The 19,252-nt window shown below is 42.6% G+C and overlaps 1 protein-coding gene and 5 non-coding genes across 6 annotated transcripts; 5 read left to right on the top strand and 1 right to left on the bottom strand.

Moving 5' to 3' along the window:
* Positions 1 to 13: 13 nt before the first annotated feature.
* Positions 14 to 11,253, bottom strand: qpct (glutaminyl-peptide cyclotransferase). The gene is made up of 7 exons (XM_030787329.1): positions 11,084 to 11,253; positions 8,440 to 8,586; positions 7,957 to 8,238; positions 2,506 to 2,673; positions 2,192 to 2,291; positions 1,213 to 1,329; positions 14 to 1,051 (listed from the first exon to the last, which is right to left on the bottom strand). The coding sequence occupies exons 1-7, from the start codon at positions 11,171 to 11,173 to the stop codon at positions 876 to 878; spliced, it is 1,080 nt and encodes a 359-aa protein (XP_030643189.1). The 5' UTR covers positions 11,174 to 11,253; the 3' UTR covers positions 14 to 875.
* A 2,074-nt stretch (positions 11,254 to 13,327) lies between these two features.
* On the top strand, positions 13,328 to 13,400 carry trnaf-gaa (transfer RNA phenylalanine (anticodon GAA)). Its single transcript has one exon. It is a non-coding gene; the product is annotated as a tRNA-Phe (tRNA).
* Positions 13,401 to 14,222: 822 nt separating this feature from the next.
* trnaf-gaa (transfer RNA phenylalanine (anticodon GAA)) lies at positions 14,223 to 14,295 on the top strand. The gene has a single exon. It is a non-coding gene; the product is annotated as a tRNA-Phe (tRNA).
* An 837-nt stretch (positions 14,296 to 15,132) lies between these two features.
* On the top strand, positions 15,133 to 15,205 carry trnaf-gaa (transfer RNA phenylalanine (anticodon GAA)). Its single transcript has one exon. It is a non-coding gene; the product is annotated as a tRNA-Phe (tRNA).
* Positions 15,206 to 16,042: 837 nt separating this feature from the next.
* Positions 16,043 to 16,115, top strand: trnaf-gaa (transfer RNA phenylalanine (anticodon GAA)). Its single transcript has one exon. It is a non-coding gene; the product is annotated as a tRNA-Phe (tRNA).
* Positions 16,116 to 16,937: 822 nt separating this feature from the next.
* Positions 16,938 to 17,010, top strand: trnaf-gaa (transfer RNA phenylalanine (anticodon GAA)). The gene has a single exon. It is a non-coding gene; the product is annotated as a tRNA-Phe (tRNA).
* Positions 17,011 to 19,252: the final 2,242 nt, after the last annotated feature.

The raw sequence follows: 19,252 nt of genomic DNA, 5'->3' as shown, positions 1-19,252 counted from the left end.
TAAGAATTTGAAGTCTTGCATGAGTACAGCTCTGTATTTTTATTTTCAGATTATGATAAACTTCAGCAACATAATAGAAATAATACACAGAAAGATTAAGACACAAAAACATCTTAAATATGATATGAAGTCAAAAGATGCACAAGTGTGCAATAATGTGGAAAGTACAAGTCAGCATTGAAGAGGTATCTGAAATTCAAAAGACAAAGCCATGATTCTTATCATCTGGGAATGATGCGCACATGTTCGTTAAATCACTCCACATTTTTACATCTTTTCCCAACCGATAACACAATCAAAGTTATTTAATTCATGACCAGAGATGTATCCAAGGTTCTCAACGTCACCCAGTGTACTGGTCACGTTTGTACAGTATTCACTATGCTGAATCATGTGATGAGGTGCACATCATACGAATTTACCATAGATGTAATTTTATGGTACATCTTGATTGCTGGAAGTTAAGTTAACAGTGTTTACACATAATAGTCATATTGTAAAGCATGGAAGCATCATGAGATATGGCAGTATGAAATGATTTTTATATTTGCTATGTGAAAGAATACTTTAATTCACAGTAACTTACAAATGATGGGTACCTGTTGTTTGATGTAAAATATTACAGTACTGTTTTTCAACTTCCACCAACCATTAACTCCCATTTTAAATATATTTTTTGACTTGAACAATGCTACAAAATATGAGCGGCCCAAAATGTCTAACAAGAGTTATGGAAAAACCTTGATGGATTAGAACAGGTCACAAAATATCACTGGGTAACAGCTAACCTCCTTAACAAATCACATGACAAAGGCTTTAAGTACCTAAATGTAATATGAGTCCTGGAACTGTGTTTGGGAAAGACATTAGTGAGGTCAGGGAGCCGGAGGGTTTGGGTTCTGACTTTTCATGTTCAGGTACTCCAGTACAAAGACCTGTAGGATCTTGTTCAGGTTCTTGATCGTTGCACGATCCAGGTTTTCTTCATTGTCATCAAAGGTGTGCCACACAGAAGGGAATGGTGTAGGAATGAGATGAAGTATTTGCACCCCTGTGCAGCAAAAAAAAAATTGTGTACTTAAGATATTTAAGCGTACTACATCAGCGAGGTTTACATGAAAATGGTGGTGTACTGAAAACTAAATCTCCACAGTTAGTAGGATACTGAAAAATCTTAGTGAAGTAAAAGAGTGTAGGAAAGATCGGGTTCACCTCTTCTGAGAAAGGGCACATGGTCGTCTTCGACTGGATGCACATACAGGTTTGGCCAGAAATACTGAATTTCATTAGGGTGATCCTCCAGCTGGCCTAATGCATGCAGTCGTCTCTCTACAGACAGAGTACATGATTAGGTTACAAGTTACTCCAGACCCCGAGAGTCTCTAATACTTTAGTGTATGGATTTAAAAAAAAACTCAGGTGTTATCAAACGGTAAAAGACAACGATTCAAACATCTCTGTTAAATGCGAAAATCTCATGTCTATACAGTGGTCCTTTAGATCTTCGACAAAACTTTTACTAAAAGCAAATTCACCTGTGATTTTCTAGCGTAGCTCAGACAACTCACATTAGCAAACACGAATAAAATTTCTAGAGCTATCAAGATGGTCAGCAAATATCACCAAATCACACAAAGACTATGCAAAGCAAGCAGTCCAAGAATGTAGAATCAACGCCTTTCATCAGGTCATTGACTGAGAGCCCTACTCTACAGAACCACAGCACTTCAGAAACATTAAAACTTTCTTTCATCAGTATTCTATAAAAAAGGACATTAAGAACATTAGAATGTAGTCTACAAATCGTCCATTATCGTTGTACTTATTGATCGGTATTGGTTGGTGAATGTATTGTATGCTTGCGAACTTCTGAATGTATCACCTTTTTAAAGCATGATGTGTACAGTTTGCTGTTCTATGCCTGAATGTTCTCAGAGGACCAATAAACTGTTCAGTGATAGAACATTCAAGGCAATAGCGCATCTCTGGAGTTCCACATTTTGTGTTATTTTCCAAAGCAGCTGAATGAATTTACTGTTGGCTCTCGCTGTTGATTTGCTTTGACTCTGTCTACCATCATCCCAACTCCGAAATGTCTGAGAAAGCTAGTGAGAGTACAAGAGAGTTTTATAAGAGGAGAGAGACAGTCAGAAGTAAGCACAAGAAATGGTGACAGAGAGAGAAAGCTCACCAATATTCTGCAGTCTGGAGAACCACCTGGCGGTGTTGGAGAATGGATTCCCAAAGCGAGGACCTTGTCCTCCTATCAGGTCTAAAAGCACAAGCAGATCCTGGAAGCCAGGAGACAGTGGACATTTCAAAAAGACAGCAGGCAGGCAGTGGAAAAGCAAATATTTTACAAATTTGAGTTGCAGTACTGTGCACCATCATGTGCTTGCTCACCCCACGATTACCACATTACCACATAATTATGTCATGATATCAGTACCATACAGATCAACAGCTGTTTTACCAAACATCACGTTACGTATTGAAAGGACATACAATGCTGTGCAGTTGATTCGTGTCAGTGGCATCAGCTGGATGAGGTGTGCTCTCCATTTTCTCTGCCAAATGCCTGGAGCCATATAACGAATCTGTGGAACTCCACTGGAACAGAGCCTCCTCTCCATCAAAGAAGAGCAGCTGAAGAGAGAGATTTGGATTGGAATCCTGAAAGAGAGAGAAAGAAACAGAAAATGTATAACGACTAAGACAAGGGTAAGTGCACAAGGCTCTCTATGGACTGAAAATGGACTGGCTTGCAAAAACAACAACAACGACAACAACAACAACAACAAGAAAAACATTAGTTGATGGACAGAAAACCTCATTGTTTAGTGCACAATATTTTGAGCATCAAGGTCAGGGTGTTAAGTGGCAGAAAGGTTGGTCAGTCATAAATTAATTAGTTTTCAGAGTGAGAGAGTTGTAGACCTGGCCAACAAGAATGGCTGTATTTTCCCTTTTAAGGTAAAAACCTTTGTTGCCATGATGATGGCAGAATATCAGGCTCCATGAAGCAGGAGACTGATGTCCATTTAGTTCAAGCCAGATACATAGGTATTTATAGGGTGATGAATAATTTGAAGTTCTACTGAATGAAGCAGTCACTTTACTGAAAATCAGTCATTTTACAAGCTGTAAAAGAAAGTGATAAAGATTAAATATGCCACAGAAAATTATAACATGTTTAATTAAATCATTTAGGAATTTCAGTGAGTATTTACAATGAGAAAAAGAATAACACAAAAAAGTTGAATAAGATATTTCATTTAAAACTTGCTGTCCAAAAAAACACTCTGGTGCCCCTTCCACTATGAGGAGCATGCCGTGAGAAACCATGGAATTTAACATTCTGTCATGAAACTTGCAGACCGGGACACATGCTCTAGGAGAAAACTTGAAAATCACACAGGTTCCCCTTCTTATGTGCCATTTCCACTACTTGATGATACAGAATGTGGGATATGAGTATAAGGCCAGTAATCTTGGTTAAAAAATTGCTGTTCCTGGAGGCCTTTGAAAACTGATGAGACTTGGTTGTGCATCTTGACTGTATTAAACTTTTATTTGAATAATTGAATTAAATGCTAATAATGTGTGTTCTGATGCAGTAGATGTTTGTGCATGTCCAATTAAGGAAGTAACAATGAAACCCTCGAAACAAGGAAAGTGGAAAGCGAGAAGGTTTGAATATCATGGAAAGAATGCGAATGCGAGGTTTGAATATCATGGAATGGGTGCGAGTTATGGCTGCATTTCTAAAGCCAAGATTCTGAATCTCTGGAAACTGAAAAAAGAGAGTCAGTCAGCTGTTTGATTTTTATAATCTGGAATATTTGTTTTTGTTTATGGTAAACCATAAACACAGTATTTGTTTATGGTTTATTTACAGGTTGTCATCCAAATGAGGCCGCAAGCAGGGAACAGCACAAGTGTCAGCTTTCCTTAGTCTGTGAACAGTTGAAAGTCCTCCAGGAGCAAAGCAGATGGTCATAAAAGTGGAAAATACCTTTCTAGTGCTGGAGGAACAAGAGTCATGTATCCATCAAGTGAACATCGTCACTTGGTTGAGTGTCCCTTGGTCTGTGCATGCAGTAACCAAGAAGGTTGTGATAAAAAGAAAGAGGAAAATGAAAAGGTGACATTGGGGGATTATATGCATGGTAAAGTTAAGGTGACTGAGCAGCGAAACAGTCACATTTTTGAGTAACAGTTAAAATGAAAATTATTCCATCTTCTCACTTGATAAGCAGGGTTGGAATAACATACAGATACATTAATTTGGATGGCCAAATATTTGAGGTCAGTAGCAGGGCCTGTTATTATCTATGAGGAAACTGGCAGATTGGACCAGAAACAATGTGTCAGTGTTGTATTGGATAGTCCAGAGATGGAGGAGGGGATTAAGAGTCTGAGATGACTTGTCAGGGAAATTGTTTACGAGATAAACCAGGAAAAGAATGCTGTGATTGTTTGACTGGATCCAGTGTAGGGCTTAAAGGATTATGCTTTTGCAACCAAAAGTCAGCTGCTAAAAAAATTCAAATGGTAAAAATCAGGTAATAAAATCACTGGTAATGAAACTGTTTCCCTTTGAATTGTGTGGGAAAGGGACATAAATAATGACTTGCTTCTTACGAGCGTATGTACCTGACATAGCAATTTTTATAACAAAAAAAAAAATTGACTCAGCAGTATGAGCCACAGCATCTAATATTATTCAGGTTACTGCACACTGACATTAAAAACAATAAAGAAAAAAGGCGGGGCAGTTGGTCAGTCATACTCTTGTCAGGCAAGGAAGAGAAAAGAGGGCCTTCTTATATTGCAGTACATTGTTTCACTAGATTAAGAAGTGTACAGGCCCTCCCCATACACCCCTCCCCCACGCTCCAGACCAAGCCACTTTTTCAGAGAGTGAATTTCAACAGCCAAAATTTCCCATCGTAATATAATCATGAACCGCACATAGCCTACCTTGCTAGACGAGTGATCAAAGCACCACCCGTGCTGGCTGGACATTTACTGGTAAACCTAATTTGCCACTAAACTGAGATCGTCTGGCTCAGTGGAAAAGAAGGCAGTACCCTGTGGTGAATAGAACTCAGACAGCATCGCAATTCAGATTTTACAGTAGTACACTCGTGTGCAGACCACATACAATAAAAGAAATCTTAACCTTAGCTACAGTATTACATAATTTCGCGTATTAATTTACAGCAAACCATATATGTACTACTCTACACTTCATTCATAATGCAAGAGTAACTATATGTGGCATATCTAAAAGCATAGAATGCAGCTGGACCGATTATGTGCCTGTGTGAGATCATTCAGTTAGGGCAAGTTATTCAGAAATACTTAATTTACACTTCACCAACTTCGAACAGCATCTACCCCCTCTAGGCGGACACACTCCCAAAGGAGGTGTCGCGCCGTTAAAGCCTCTCGAGATATCGAAGCAAAAACTCCAACTTGCCATCCTGAAATCGATTAAAGAGTCAACTCCACAGCATCTGAGACCTCCTTAATAACCCCTGACTTTCGCATCCGGTCGTGACTGAGCCTGCTAGTCTTCGCCCTCCCCTCTCCTTTCCTCCCTCGTACTTGTGTATATAACTCCATTTGGACATCACTCGGTTTCTTTATATTGAAACATGCCTCTATAGAGTTGTCACTGTTTCCTATTCCAATCATATCACTTGAGCACTAAATGGGGTGAAGTTCGGTTGCTGTCTATACGGCTACTAGTTTGTTAATTTTTCCTCATTTTTGTCTGTGTATGTAGTGAACATGCCTTAGTTCCCTTTTAACGTCCATATTCTTCAATTACAGATTTATTCTAAACCGTCTCAATTCTTGTAATAAATGTTGAAATTCCCATTTCCAAAATCTTGAATACTGATAAATTGTTTCCAGCTTTACTGAATAAGGTGATCCAGGAACTTAGTTATTGAGGACAACTAAATTCAAAGAGTTGTGCTGGCAACTTTAAGGCTATTATTTAATGTATGTTAATTCTAATGAGGCGCTGATCTATAATGTAATTCAATTGGGTTCAGATTCTCAGGTAAAGTTATGGTCACAGTTAAGTGTTAATACTATTCAGCTTAATATTTACCGTGAATCATTCGTTAGAATTTGTCTACACCATTCACACAACACTAAAGAAGAGGATGGTTTCCAAAGATAGGGGCATGGGGTTTACAAGCAGTGGTGTTGATGCGAGTGCCACAGTTGGATAGGTGGGGGTGTGTTGTGAAAACCCACCATGCTACAATGGTAGAATAATGATGAAGACTGTGTGGATGTTACAGTGCCATCCCAGAAGAACCTTTGCATACTACTCATCATGCATTCTGCAGTAAAAAGCAGCAGTGTCTGTAGGACAGTGTGTCACTAAAGGAAACAAGCAGCCTAGTGATTACATGTAATGGTAGTCATTAAGCTCATGCTGCCAACGGGGGAACAACGAATAAATTACAAAGAATTCAGGAAATGGATTACATGAACTGGTTAATGTCTACAGCACACCTTGGATCAAGCAGAGGAATAGAGAACAGGAGAGAGAACATGTCAGCATGCGTACCTAACAGGATTTGTGCACAAAGAGATGCAGACATCGGAGCGGGTTTGGAAACATAGGCAGTTGGAACTGTAGCCACAGTTAGTTGGGCAGCAGTGCCCACAGTAGGTTTAGTGAAGGGTAGAGAGAGATGGGAAGTGAAAGGAGAGCAGTGCAGAGGACTTGGAGTGGAGTGACTGCTTTTCAGTATCTCAGTGCACCAGAATACAGGAACAGCTTGTTTAAGAACACCATCTAGAATGACCAAAGGCCATGTATTAATTTGGATCTGTGAATTCCAAAAGGGAACTTCACACATGGCGAATTCCTTGTGGAGAAACAGGTGATAATGGGCAATCAAGTGATAGCGAGTGGTAGAAAGACATTGCAATGGTGTCTTGAGTGGTGCCAGAGAGCAGAGGATGCAGCAGGACAAGAAGAAGTAATGGTGAAAGGAGAATCATCAGAGACATTCATGTCATGGATATCCATGACAATGCAGACAATGAAGTTGGTACAAAGGTGAATTAGTTGCTGAGATAGTTCATGCTGAAGGTGAGATAAATTCTGCTTGTATTCTTAAAAAGTGATTGGCTGGAAGGAATAAAGAGGGGATTTCTGAAAATCCCTCTCCCAAAATTGTGCTGACAATTCCATTGTACGAAGGAAAAAAGAGGAGTTTACAATTGTACTACTATACCATGATTCTCAGTACTTGGTTTCTGTTTGAAAACCAGGCTAAACTGGTATACCCTTCTCTCTGTAGATGACACATTCATGTCAGTTGTTCATTGAATCCAACTGACCTCCTCTGTCAGATCAGCTGTTCTGCCTCTACCCCCTTTGTGTGCTGAGACAGCATACAAAATATTCCCAGAGGAAGAAATGAAAACTGCATTCTTGTTGACAGTTTTGAAAAGCTACTCTGTTTTTACAGAGGGAAATTCAATGCAAACATGGCAATATGTGAACTGAGTTAACACTTAATTCTTCATAGGCATCAAACGAATTCTTCAATTCGTCCAAATCTAATCAGCCATGCAGAAAAATTCTACTAGTTGTGTGGGAAAGTAAGTGACTTTGTCTGTAATACTTTCCCACTTTCACTTCTTTGCTCCACGCACTTTGTGTAAGCATTATGCAGTCCTTCTGAATCGATGGCCTCCTGAAGTCTGAAGAATTTCATGAAACATGTTTTGCCAATCTTCTCCCAAGAGCTAACAGGGAACATGTCGAAACTGTACCGCAACTTTGCACAATTTCAAATGTAGTAAATAATCTTGAGTAAAACAATTTCCATAAAACCCCTCAGACAACTTCAGATTTCCTGAAATTGTTTCTTACGACAGGCATGAAAATACTCACATGAATGCATGTGTCCTTACCTTCAGAGTCTTAAGTTCCTGATCCAGGGCTCTAGCCAATTCCAGCAGCATAGAACAGGGCACAGCTGAATCAGTGGCACCAACAAAAACCCGGCCATGCCACTGGGGTGGGTAGTACTTAGAGTCATAGTGACAGGCTAGCACAAGCCGGCGCTTAGCAGAAGGATTAAGAGTGGCAATTATGTTGTTGAATGGCATCTGTCCATAAGGTGTGTGGGCCTGAAATTTGTCTTCACTCACATCCCACCCGGCCTTCAAGGAACCTAGGGCTGACTTGATGTGCTTGGTAGGAAAAGAGAAAGAAACATGTAGTTAACTCATACTTTTCCAAGCAGAAAGCCTCATCATTCAACATTAGCATTATGCATCACTTTCACTAGATTTTATGGACACATAGCTACATTGACAGATTTTCACAGCACAAAGACAAGTCGTTACTTCCCATTAGCTACAGTACTCTCATACTGTGGTATACTCACTAACCTGTTGTACAGCTTGGCTCCCAGCAGAGCCTGGGTAGCGTACCACGAGCATGGGCTGCAGGTCCTTCTGCCACATGCGGTTTAGGTCAGTATGACCCAACACTTTATTCAGATCACCGGAGCTCAGGGTGCTGGCCCTGTGGTATAACTGGGAACACAAACAAATTCCTTCACTTTTATTCATCTGTTGAGTTGATTGGTGCTTATAATGGTCACATTTAATATTATTGTAATTTGGATTCATGTTGGATTTGTTATTCAGACTTTTCAAATCAGGACTCTACAATGAAAGGAAACATGTAAAACAGCCTGGCTTTGGGTAATGAAGTGTGAAATTAATCAGCACTGTTCTGAAACAACAGTGACGTATCTCCTGGCTTAATGACTGAACATGAAATGCCTTTTTGGAGCTGTCACACTGTAATAAAACTGTAAGGCCTCAATTAGATTAATTAGACATTAAGCCATATACCTACAAGTTTGGTGTTTCCAAAATTGGCCGGTGAGTCTGCATCACACAGTTTATTTCACTGTTTTCAGAATTAAAAAGATTGAATACAGTAAAATATTGATACAATTCCACTTCAGGGGACAAAAGCAGCATTCTCATCTAATTACTAAGAATACAGACTCTGACATTTGGTTTTTTGTTTGGTCTCAAAGTCCATGAATCCATTCAGTGCTTTCACGTATGTTGAAATGATTTTTTTCCCCCCTTGTTTGTTTTAGATCTAGGACATGAAGAAGCACGCTGTGTCAACAGACAAATCTAAACCACAGCATTAAGCATCCAATAATTAGATTGATCTTAATATTATAAAATGAATTGCGTGTCATTCTGTGCAAGTTCTACTGAGTGTCTCTATGTATAAATAAATATACTTTACGATTATAACAGACATACACAAGGGACTCAAGAGAGAAATTATTATTCCTAAATACATTTCGGTGGCACATTTTAACAAACTAAAATATGATATGTATAAAATATGTATTTGTAATGTTTCACATGTGCCTTTCCTGGAACTTAATACTATTAAACAAGTATTATAACTGATTTAGTGAGGTTCACCCCACCACTACAATACATTTAACAATGTGAACAATGTATTACTAGTTAACAGCCTACAATAAGTTGTAGTATTTATACCAGTTGTGATGTACTATTAAAATACTCACAGGTACCTACAAAGATGATCTTAGCAGGCTTGAAGAATGTGAAAAAAGAAAGAATGGCTGTGCTTTAAGAATGTTTAGAAAGTTTGATTCTTAGAACCTTTTACAGCAGTATTTCAGTCATTTTTAATTACAAAATTGTCGTAACCAATAAAACAAGCAAAAACAAACATAGATAGTATGCTTGTAAGAGGCCACTCATTCTAGCGAGTAATTCTGGCGCTCCATGTTATATGAATGTGGCTTAGCTGCAGTGAAAAAATGTGGAAACATACTATGCTTTTTAAGCGCTGTGCACTCTTCCACAAATGATTTTAGACCTCGTTCATGCATGGTCATGGATTATAGACCTGGGATGTTAAGCAGGCACAATTTAAGAGTATTTACTAACCTTCAGCACAGCTGTATATTCAGAAAGTAGCCTAACAGCTGTGGTGTCGCCCTTTAAGCTATTTTAAAGCATTTTCTGCAAATGCTGAATTATCTACATTCTCTTAAGACTCCTCTAAAGCAGAAGAGGGCTCAGTCGATGATTTCGTGGCATGCACATGATTCTGAGCAGCATCGCCGTTGACGTCACGCTCCAGATCAGAACGCTACTCCCGCGTTACTCTAAATTCCCAACTGGTTGTTGTTCACCTTGTAATAAAGATCCCAAAGCTTTGAAATTTTAATAAAACAAATATTTGCCCCCCCCCCCCCCAAAAAAAACCTCTCAGATATATTTATACGACGTGTCATATAAAACTTTGTTTAGGATCTCATAAACTTTTGATGCTTTGCAAGTATAAGGAAGAGCGTCCAAAACAGCTGAATGAATGTCACTCTTGAGATCATAGTACGTTGTGCATGGTCATTATCGTCATGTGATTTTGCACTTTAGGCAGCAACAGGTTATATAGTCTAAAGACCTGTCGCTGTGAAGCAAAATACACCAATCGTTTAGACCGAGTATATAAAGAATCTATTCTGTTATGCGTTAAACATACAAATGGTTTTTAAAAATTTGAATTCAGTAGCCTAACCCCATGCGAATATCACTAAGTTAAACAGAAAATGCCGCCAAAACACCACAAACGTAACACAAAGATCTCGGAGGAAGGGGGGAATATGGGCAACATCTTACTGGGTTAGGCTACTTGTATTTTTCGTCAAACAGTTCCAAGAACACCTCACTGATCAAGCCATTGCCAGTTGACATCATCCCTCCCCTTTCTGAGAATGAATGTATTCTATAAGAATACGATGCCTACGTGGTTACTTGCACCCAAACTTACCCTATCAATGGACGAATTATTCTGGATCATTACGGCTTGGACAATATATGTACACAGAACACATCGTTTCTCCATAATTTTGCATTAAACAGAACAGAACGCTGATGGTATTCTCCATAGACCGTGGCATAGCACAATCCGTGAAAAAAAACAAACAAACAAAATATCACCCGTTTAAAATGATAACTGTACCTTTTCCTGTGTCCATGGGATTTGACTACTTTTGGTGATAGTATAGCACAGCAGTATCACACATAAGCGTATTAAAGGAAAGAGATGCATCGCAGCGCTGGGCGACCGCCGGCTTCTATGAAGGCAGTTTACGGTGGTCTAACAGTCTCTCAAATCTGATGACTCTGGCGCTGGCGACGTAGATGGCTGCAGAAAATCGATTTCAATGCCAGCGTATACACTGTATTTACGGACCTCCCAAGAGAGATACGTTGCATCCAGCACTGCGTAACAGTCAGCAACGTTTGTATCGATTGTCAGCTGTGATCCCACGCAACTAGTATCAATATTTAGTTAATGATGGATAGTATGTTGTCATATTTGGCTGAAAATTTAACACTCAACACCGAGAGTGCTTCAACAATGGTTGGATCAGCTGGTTGTTAAATTACCTACGAGTAAACTCTGTACTCTGTCACAAAATAGGCATAATGAATTAAAACCAAATGATATAATGCAATACTTTCGAAACATTTAGCATACACGATAAAGCTGTTTTACATTAACCAGCACGAGTGTTTGTTGGCTCTGTCAGTCCTTCTGTACGTTGGCTATACCGTTCGTAGCCAAATTGAAACGGAGAGTACTTGAACAGTTAGTGTGACTAACTGATCCATTGTTTTACTAGCATATGGAGCTACTGAATCAGAAAACAAAGATTTTGTTGTTGTGATAAAACTGGTTTTATGTTAGATATTGGCAATACATTCACCTCTCATTCTCTGACAAGGGACACATCCAAAAACAGGTGGAGCTGCATCAAATAATAGGGAGTTATTAGAGAACCAGCTACAGTCTCGAAATTTTGCCAAATATTCAGATTGTTTATTAATAATTCAGACTTTTCATGTCGCTCATATGGTTAGAGAAAGCGCCATTTCGCCTGTTGCGTCAATGTTCAAGGGACCGTCTAAAAAGTCAAATACCTGCACTGGTTAGTTGATCTTACTGAAAAAGAAGGCGAATGTATGAGACACAGCCGCATGACCCAGAGACCTACAAATGTAAACTCAGTTGTAGTTTAATTACGGGGCTCTAACGCAGTTTTCGCATCTTTCAGATTTTGAAAACTTGCCGTTTTTTGTTTGTTTGTTTTTCATTTTGCTGTTTTTGTTTTAAGGGCAAGATTCGCTAAGCACGCGTGTGAAAATGCCCTTTTCCTGCTCCACATCACGGGATATAAACTAATGCTCAGACACACATGTGGTTAGGGCAAGACTTCCCAAAGAAAACACAGGCAGGGGTATTTATACAAACAGATACCAGGGCTAAACAAGTAGAGACGGGTGAAACAAATGACTGAATAATCAGCTAATCTGACTGGTGATCAGCAGACCGGCAACGCTGAATGGTGAGTGGTTTAAATGGAGGAGGGGGCCGCGGGGTTGTTACAGTAACACACACGTTTACATTTTCTAATACACAATATCTGGTTTGTAGCGACTTATATAGCTTGCTACTAGCAGGTTGCGCTGAACAAGTTTATGCACAGGGCACTCACAGTGCTGGAGCTGACACTAAGAGAGACTTTAATTTGCTTGGGGTTGCAAGACAATTAGAGTGAACATTGCTGGTGAACGCTAAGCAGGTGTGTGAAATATGCTCTTTTCTTGGTCCACATCACAGGATATCTGCGCTGTTGTTCTTTGAGTTTAAGTTTCTGTGATTGCACACACTGTGAACTCTGCATTTAACACATCCAACACATCAGTAGTGAACACACACACCAGATGCAGGAACAGTGGCCTGCATTCCTTGTGCCCGGGGAGCATTACGGTTAAGTACCTTGCTCAAGGGCACACAGCAATGGATGTTGGGCCTGAGAATCAAACAGACAACCCTCCATCCCAGTTCTCTAACCTTTAGACCACGGCTGCCCCGTAAAAACACCGTGCGTGTTTCCGCCCGGTTTCGAACCGGGGACCTTTCGCGTGATGACCACTACACTACGGAAACTTAATGTCATTTCATTGGAACTCAATCCCTGACCACATCATATAATTCAAATTGGGGTGTGGGGTGTGAACAAAGGGCTAAAAGCCACAGCCGCTTCCTGTCGGGGAATAAAACCCTGGTCTCCTGCAGGGACTCTCACGTCAGGTGTCCGAAGCTCCCACGTGCGACCCGCAGCTCTCTGGTGTGAAGGCTGTCCATCGACCCCGCCTTTCAGCAGCAGGAGGGCGTGGCCAAGCACAAGCACAAGCAGCCGAAATAGCTCAGTTGGGAGAGCGTTAGACTGAAGATCTAAAGGTCCCTGGTTCGATCCCGGGTTTCGGCACACTCTTCTTGTGGCAGCTTTGGGGCCCGCATGCAGGTTCGCCTCCCACACGTGGACCCAGGCGCTCCCTCATCTTCCTGCGGGGACGCAGAGTCCTTGGGCTTGCTTCCTTTTGGGGTCGCAGCGCTGGAAGTTTGGTCCCCCGCTAATCTAACCGAGGCTTTACAGGGCTCCCCTGAACCAGACCTCATACTTGAAATTCACCTCATGTCGTCGGAACTCAATCCCTAAGCATACCCCCTGGTTGGAACTCAATCCCTAAGTACGTGGCCTCATTGGAACTCAATCCCTAACCACATCGTATAATTCACATTTCAAATACGCGCTTGATGCGCGTGCATAACCACGGACTGCATTGACAACAGTGAGGTAACAGCGACTTATATAGCCTGCTGCTAGCAGGTTGCGCTGAACAAGTTTATGCACAGGGCGCTCACGGTGCTGGAGCTGACAGTCAGAGAGACTTTAATTTGCTTGGGGTTGCAAAACAATTAGAGTGAACATTGCTGGTGAACGCTAAGCAGGTGTGTGAAATATGCTCTTTTCTTGCTCCACATCACAGGATATCTGCGCTGTTGTTCTTTGAGGGTGTGGGGTGTGAACAAAGGGCTAAAAGCCACAGCCGCTTCCCGTCGGGGAATAAAACCCTGGTCTCCTGCAGGGACTCTCACCACTATACTAACCAGGACAGCGCACAGGAGCTCTCTGGCCGCCTTACGTCAGGTGTCCAAAGCTCCCACGTGCGACCCGCAGCTCTCTGGTGTGAGGGCTGTCCGTCGACCCCGCCTTTCAGCAGCAGGAGGGCGTGGCTAAGCACCAGCAGCCGAAATAGCTCAGTTGGGAGAGCGTTAGACTGAAGATCTAAAGGTCCCTGGTTCGATCCCGGGTTTTGGCACATTCTTCTTGTGGCAGCTTTGGGGCCCGCATGCAGGTTCGCCTCCCACACGTGGACCCAGGCGCTCCCTCATCTGCCTGCGGGGACGCAGAGTCCTTGGGCTTGCTTCCTTTTGGGGTCGCAGCGCTGGAAGTTTGGTCCCCCGCTAATCTAACCGAGGCTTTACAGGGCTCCCCTGAACCAGAAAAGCCTAAACCAGACCTCATACTTGAAATTCACCTCATGTCGTCGGAACTCAGTCCCTAAGCATACCCCCTGGTTGGAACTCAATCCCTAAGTACGTCGCCTCATTAGAACTCAATCCCTAACCACATCGTATAATTCACATTTCAAATACGCGCTTGATGCGCGTGCATAACCACGGACTGCATTGAAAACAGTGAGGTAACAGTGACTTATATAGCCTGCTGCTAGCAGGTTGCGCTGAACAAGTTTATGCACAGGGCGCTCACGGTGCTGGAGCTGACACTCAGAGAGACTTTAATTTGCTTGGGGTTGCAAAACAATTAGAGTGAACATTGCTGGTGAACGCTAAGCAGGTGTGTGAAATATGCTCTTTTCTTGCTCCACATCACAGGATATCTGCGCTGTTGTTCTTTGAGGGTGTGGGGTGTGAACAAAGGGCTAAAAGCCACAGCCGCTTCCCGTCGGGGAATAAAACCCTGGTCTCCTGCAGGGACTCTCACCACTATACTAACCAGGACAGCGCACAGGAGCTCTCTGGCCGCCTTACGTCAGGTGTCTTAAGCTCCCACGTGCGACCCGCAGCTCTCTGGTGTGAGGGCTGTCCGTCGACCCCGCCTTTCAGCAGCAGGAGGGCGTGGCCAAGCACCAGCAGCCGAAATAGCTCAGTTGGGAGAGCGTTAGACTGAAGATCTAAAGGTCCCTGGTTCGATCCCGGGTTTCGGCACACTCTTCTTGTGGCAGCTTTGGGGCCCGTATGCAGGTTCGCCTCCCACACGTGGACCCAGGCGCTCCCTCATCTGCCTGCGGGGACGCAGAGTCCTTGGGCTTGCTTCCTTTTGGGGTCGCAGCGCTGGAAGTTTGGTCCCCCGCTAATCTAACCGAGGCTTTACAGGGCTCCCCTGAACCAGAAAAGCCTAAACCAGACCTCATACTTGAAATTCACCTCATGTCGTCGGAACTCAATCCCTAAGCATACCCCCTGGTTGGAACTCAATCCCTAAGTACGTGGCCTCATTGGAACTCAATCCCTAACCACATCGTATAATTCACATTTCAAATACGCGCTTGATGCGCGTGCATAACCACGGACTGCATTGACAACAGTGAGGTAACAGCGACTTATATAGCCTGCTGCTAGCAGGTTGCGCTGAACAAGTATATGCACAGGGCGCTCACGGTGCTGGAGCTGACACTCAGAGAGACTTTAATTTGCTTGGGGTTGCAAAACAATTAGAGTGAACATTGCTGGTGAACGCTAAGCAGGTGTGTGAAATATGCTCTTTTCTTGCTCCACATCACAGGATATCTGCGCTGTTGTTCTTTGAGGGTGTGGGGTGTGAACAAAGGGCTAAAAGCCACAGCCGCTTCCCGTCGGGGAATAAAACCCTGGTCTCCTGCAGGGACTCTCACCACTATACTAACCAGGACAGCGCACAGGAGCTCTCTGGCCGCCTTACGTCAGGTGTCTTAAGCTCTCACGTGCGACCCGCAGCTCTCTGGTGTGAGGGCTGTCCGTCGACCCCACCTTTCAGCAGCAGGAGGGCGTGGCTACGCACCAGCAGCCGAAATAGCTCAGTTGGGAGAGCGTTAGACTGAAGATCTAAAGGTCCCTGGTTCGATCCCGGGTTTCGGCACACTCTTCTTGTGGCAGCTTTGAGGCCCGCATGCAGGTTTGTCTCCCACACGTGGACCCAGGCGCTCCCTCATCTGCCTGCGGGGACGCAGAGTCCTTGGGCTTGCTTCCTTTTGGGGTCGCAGCGCTGGAAGTTTGGTCCCCCGCTAATCTAACCGAGGCTTTACAGGGCTCCCCTGAACCAGACCTCATACTTGAAATTCACCTCATGTCGTCGGAACTCAATCCCTAAGCATACCCCCTGGTTGGAACTCAATCCCTAAGCACGTGGCCTCATTGGACCTCAATCCCTAACCACATCATATAATTCACATTTCAAATACGCGCTTGATGCGCGTGCATAACCACGGACTGCATTGACAACAGTGAGGTAACAGTGACTTATATAGCCTGCTGCTAGCAGGTTGCGCTGAACAAGTTTATGCACAGGGCGCTCACGGTGCTGGAGCTGACACTCAGAGAGACTTTAATTTGCTTGGGGTTGCAAAACAATTAGAGTGAACATTGCTGGTGAACGCTAAGCAGGTGTGTGAAATATGCTCTTTTCTTGCTCCACATCACAGGATATCTGCGCTGTTGTTCTTTGAGGGTGTGGGGTGTGAACAAAGGGCTAAAAGCCACAGCCGCTTCCCGTCGGGGAATAAAACCCTGGTCTCCTGCAGGGACTCTCACCACTATACTAACCAGGACAGCGCACAGGAGCTCTCTGGCCGCCTTACGTCAGGTGTCTTAAGCTCCCACGTGCGACCCGCAGCTCTCTGGTGTGAGGGCTGTCCGTCGACCCCGCCTTTCAGCAGCAGGAGGGCGTGGCCAAGCACCAGCAGCCGAAATAGCTCAGTTGGGAGAGCGTTAGACTGAAGATCTAAAGGTCCCTGGTTCGATCCCGGGTTTCGGCACACTCTTCTTGTGGCAGCTTTGGGGCCCGTATGCAGGTTCGCCTCCCACACGTGGACCCAGGTGCTCCCTCATCTGCCTGCGGGGACGCAGAGTCCTTGGGGTTGCAACACCGGTAGTTTTGTCTCCTGCTAATCTAACGGAGGTTTTACAGGGCTCCTCTGAAACAGAAAAGCCTGAACTAGACCTTATACTTGAAAATCACTCTTGCCTGGGTTACTGTGGGGTCTGTAGATCAGGATTCAAAGACTTGGTTGGGGATTCAGTATTAACTGCGTGTTTGAAATTTGAATCGTATGATTTGATTAGGGATTGAGTTCCAATGAGACAACGTGTTTAGGGATTGAGTTTCAACTAGATGGTATGGTTATGGGATTGAGTTGTCACGTTGTCTCGCAGTTCATACCCAGGCAAGAGTGCTTCCCCTTGCTGGACGATTCCTCATTGGAGCCCCAAGAGGCTGAAATTTGAACCCTCAGAAGACAGTAATACCTAACCCCAAATAGAGCGCTCCTTCCTGTGTTGAGATTCCCCAGTAGAGGCCCTGGACCCTGACTTCCAAATCCCCAAAGGCCAAGCAGACTTCCTGGGGTAAAGAGGTCAGCTTATAGTCCTTGGGAGTTGAAACTTAATTCTCCCTCAGACAGATACTGCTACTCACATACATGTAGAATTTCATCAAAAATGTTTAATTTTAATGACCATTAATGAGCTATAAACAATAACAAAGAAGAAAAAATACTAAATGCATCAATCATAGCAGGGAACAGAAGCCCAGTCACAACAAACATAATGTAACAAAACAGATATTCTCCGACATGAAGAGATGTCTTAGAAGAGATTCATACTTTAAGTTGCATCCAACAAATTTTAATACAAAAATTAATGGCATGTATGAAAGAGTAATGAGATTTGCAGATAATCCTATCAACACACTCTGGACTCTGAATCCTGCAATTTGAGTTCAAATCTTGGTGTAACATTGATCTATGACAGTGACCTATGTAGAACATCCAGCATAGATCAACCAGCTGAGCACCATTTTGAGTCGCTTTTTCTGGACACAGAGAGTATGGAAACGTTGGACCCTGAGGTACCTTGGTGTGGGACACGCCTTGTGCCATTGCAAAGAGGTTCCGTGATGAATGATCTGTAGTTGTGGTTATTTTAGATATTAGGATGCAAATAAATAGTAATGATTCCATTTCATGCAAACAGATGCAATCCATGAAAAGACGTAATCAGTGAATTGTATTACAGCAATAGCAGGGAACAAAATCCCAGTCACAAGGAAACACAGTAAACCACATTATTAGTTATAGATGTCTGAGACAAGACTCATATTTTTTAAGCTGTATGCAACAAACTTTTAATAAAAATTTTGAAACATGTATTAAGCAGTACTGGGATTTGTTGATAATCCAATCAATGCATCTCAGCAAAAAATACTATAATGAAAAAGTTAAAGAAAAGGATTAAATAAAATAGTTTAAGTCTTAATGGATGTAAGTATTGCTACAAACCATGGAGAAGGGATAAACTGTACATTTTTATTGTCTACCTTTCTGTACCAACAATGGACTGGCCTCAACATCATAGCCAGGGACACTCACCAGTGCACTAATGAAGACACAGCAAATGGCCATCCTACCCAGGTATCCTACCCATCAACATACTCCATGTTCCTCTTCGATACATATTAACTCAGATGAACCCATTTTTGACTGGATGGAGAATGTAAAATCTGCCACCCTGCACTGGCTGAAACAGCTCAGTTGGACATGCATCACACTGAAGATAATAAAACTACTCCTGTCTGATCTGGATTTTCAGCCGGCTCCTCTAACATGCTCACATGCTGAAGTTTTCCTTCAATTTGTTATCAACAAACCTCTATTTTTGTCACCAAATCATTAGGAAAGGATAAATGTGCAAGAAAACAAAACAACAACAACAACAACAACACCAATAACAACAACAACAACACGGACAAAAACCAAAAACACATTAATACAAGAGGACACCTTTACAATAAGCCCTTAGAGTTTATGAATCAGAGAAAAACTCATCTACAAACTGAACACTTGGATCAGGATTTCAATTCCCACTCTCTGCAAATGCAGAAGTTCTGTCTTCGTCCAAAAGGACTAGGCCAAAAGGACTGAGTCAGTCCGTTTCCAAAAGGGGAAAGGAAGAGAAATGAAAAATGTACAGGGGTACATAGAGGAAAAAGAGTGAGGCAGT

Source organism: Chanos chanos, chromosome 10, assembly GCF_902362185.1.
Source record: "Chanos chanos chromosome 10, fChaCha1.1, whole genome shotgun sequence".
Classification (NCBI taxonomy): domain Eukaryota; kingdom Metazoa; phylum Chordata; class Actinopteri; order Gonorynchiformes; family Chanidae; genus Chanos; species Chanos chanos.
Note: the sequence above shows the minus strand (reverse complement) of the source record. Positions and strands in the feature narration are given on the sequence as shown.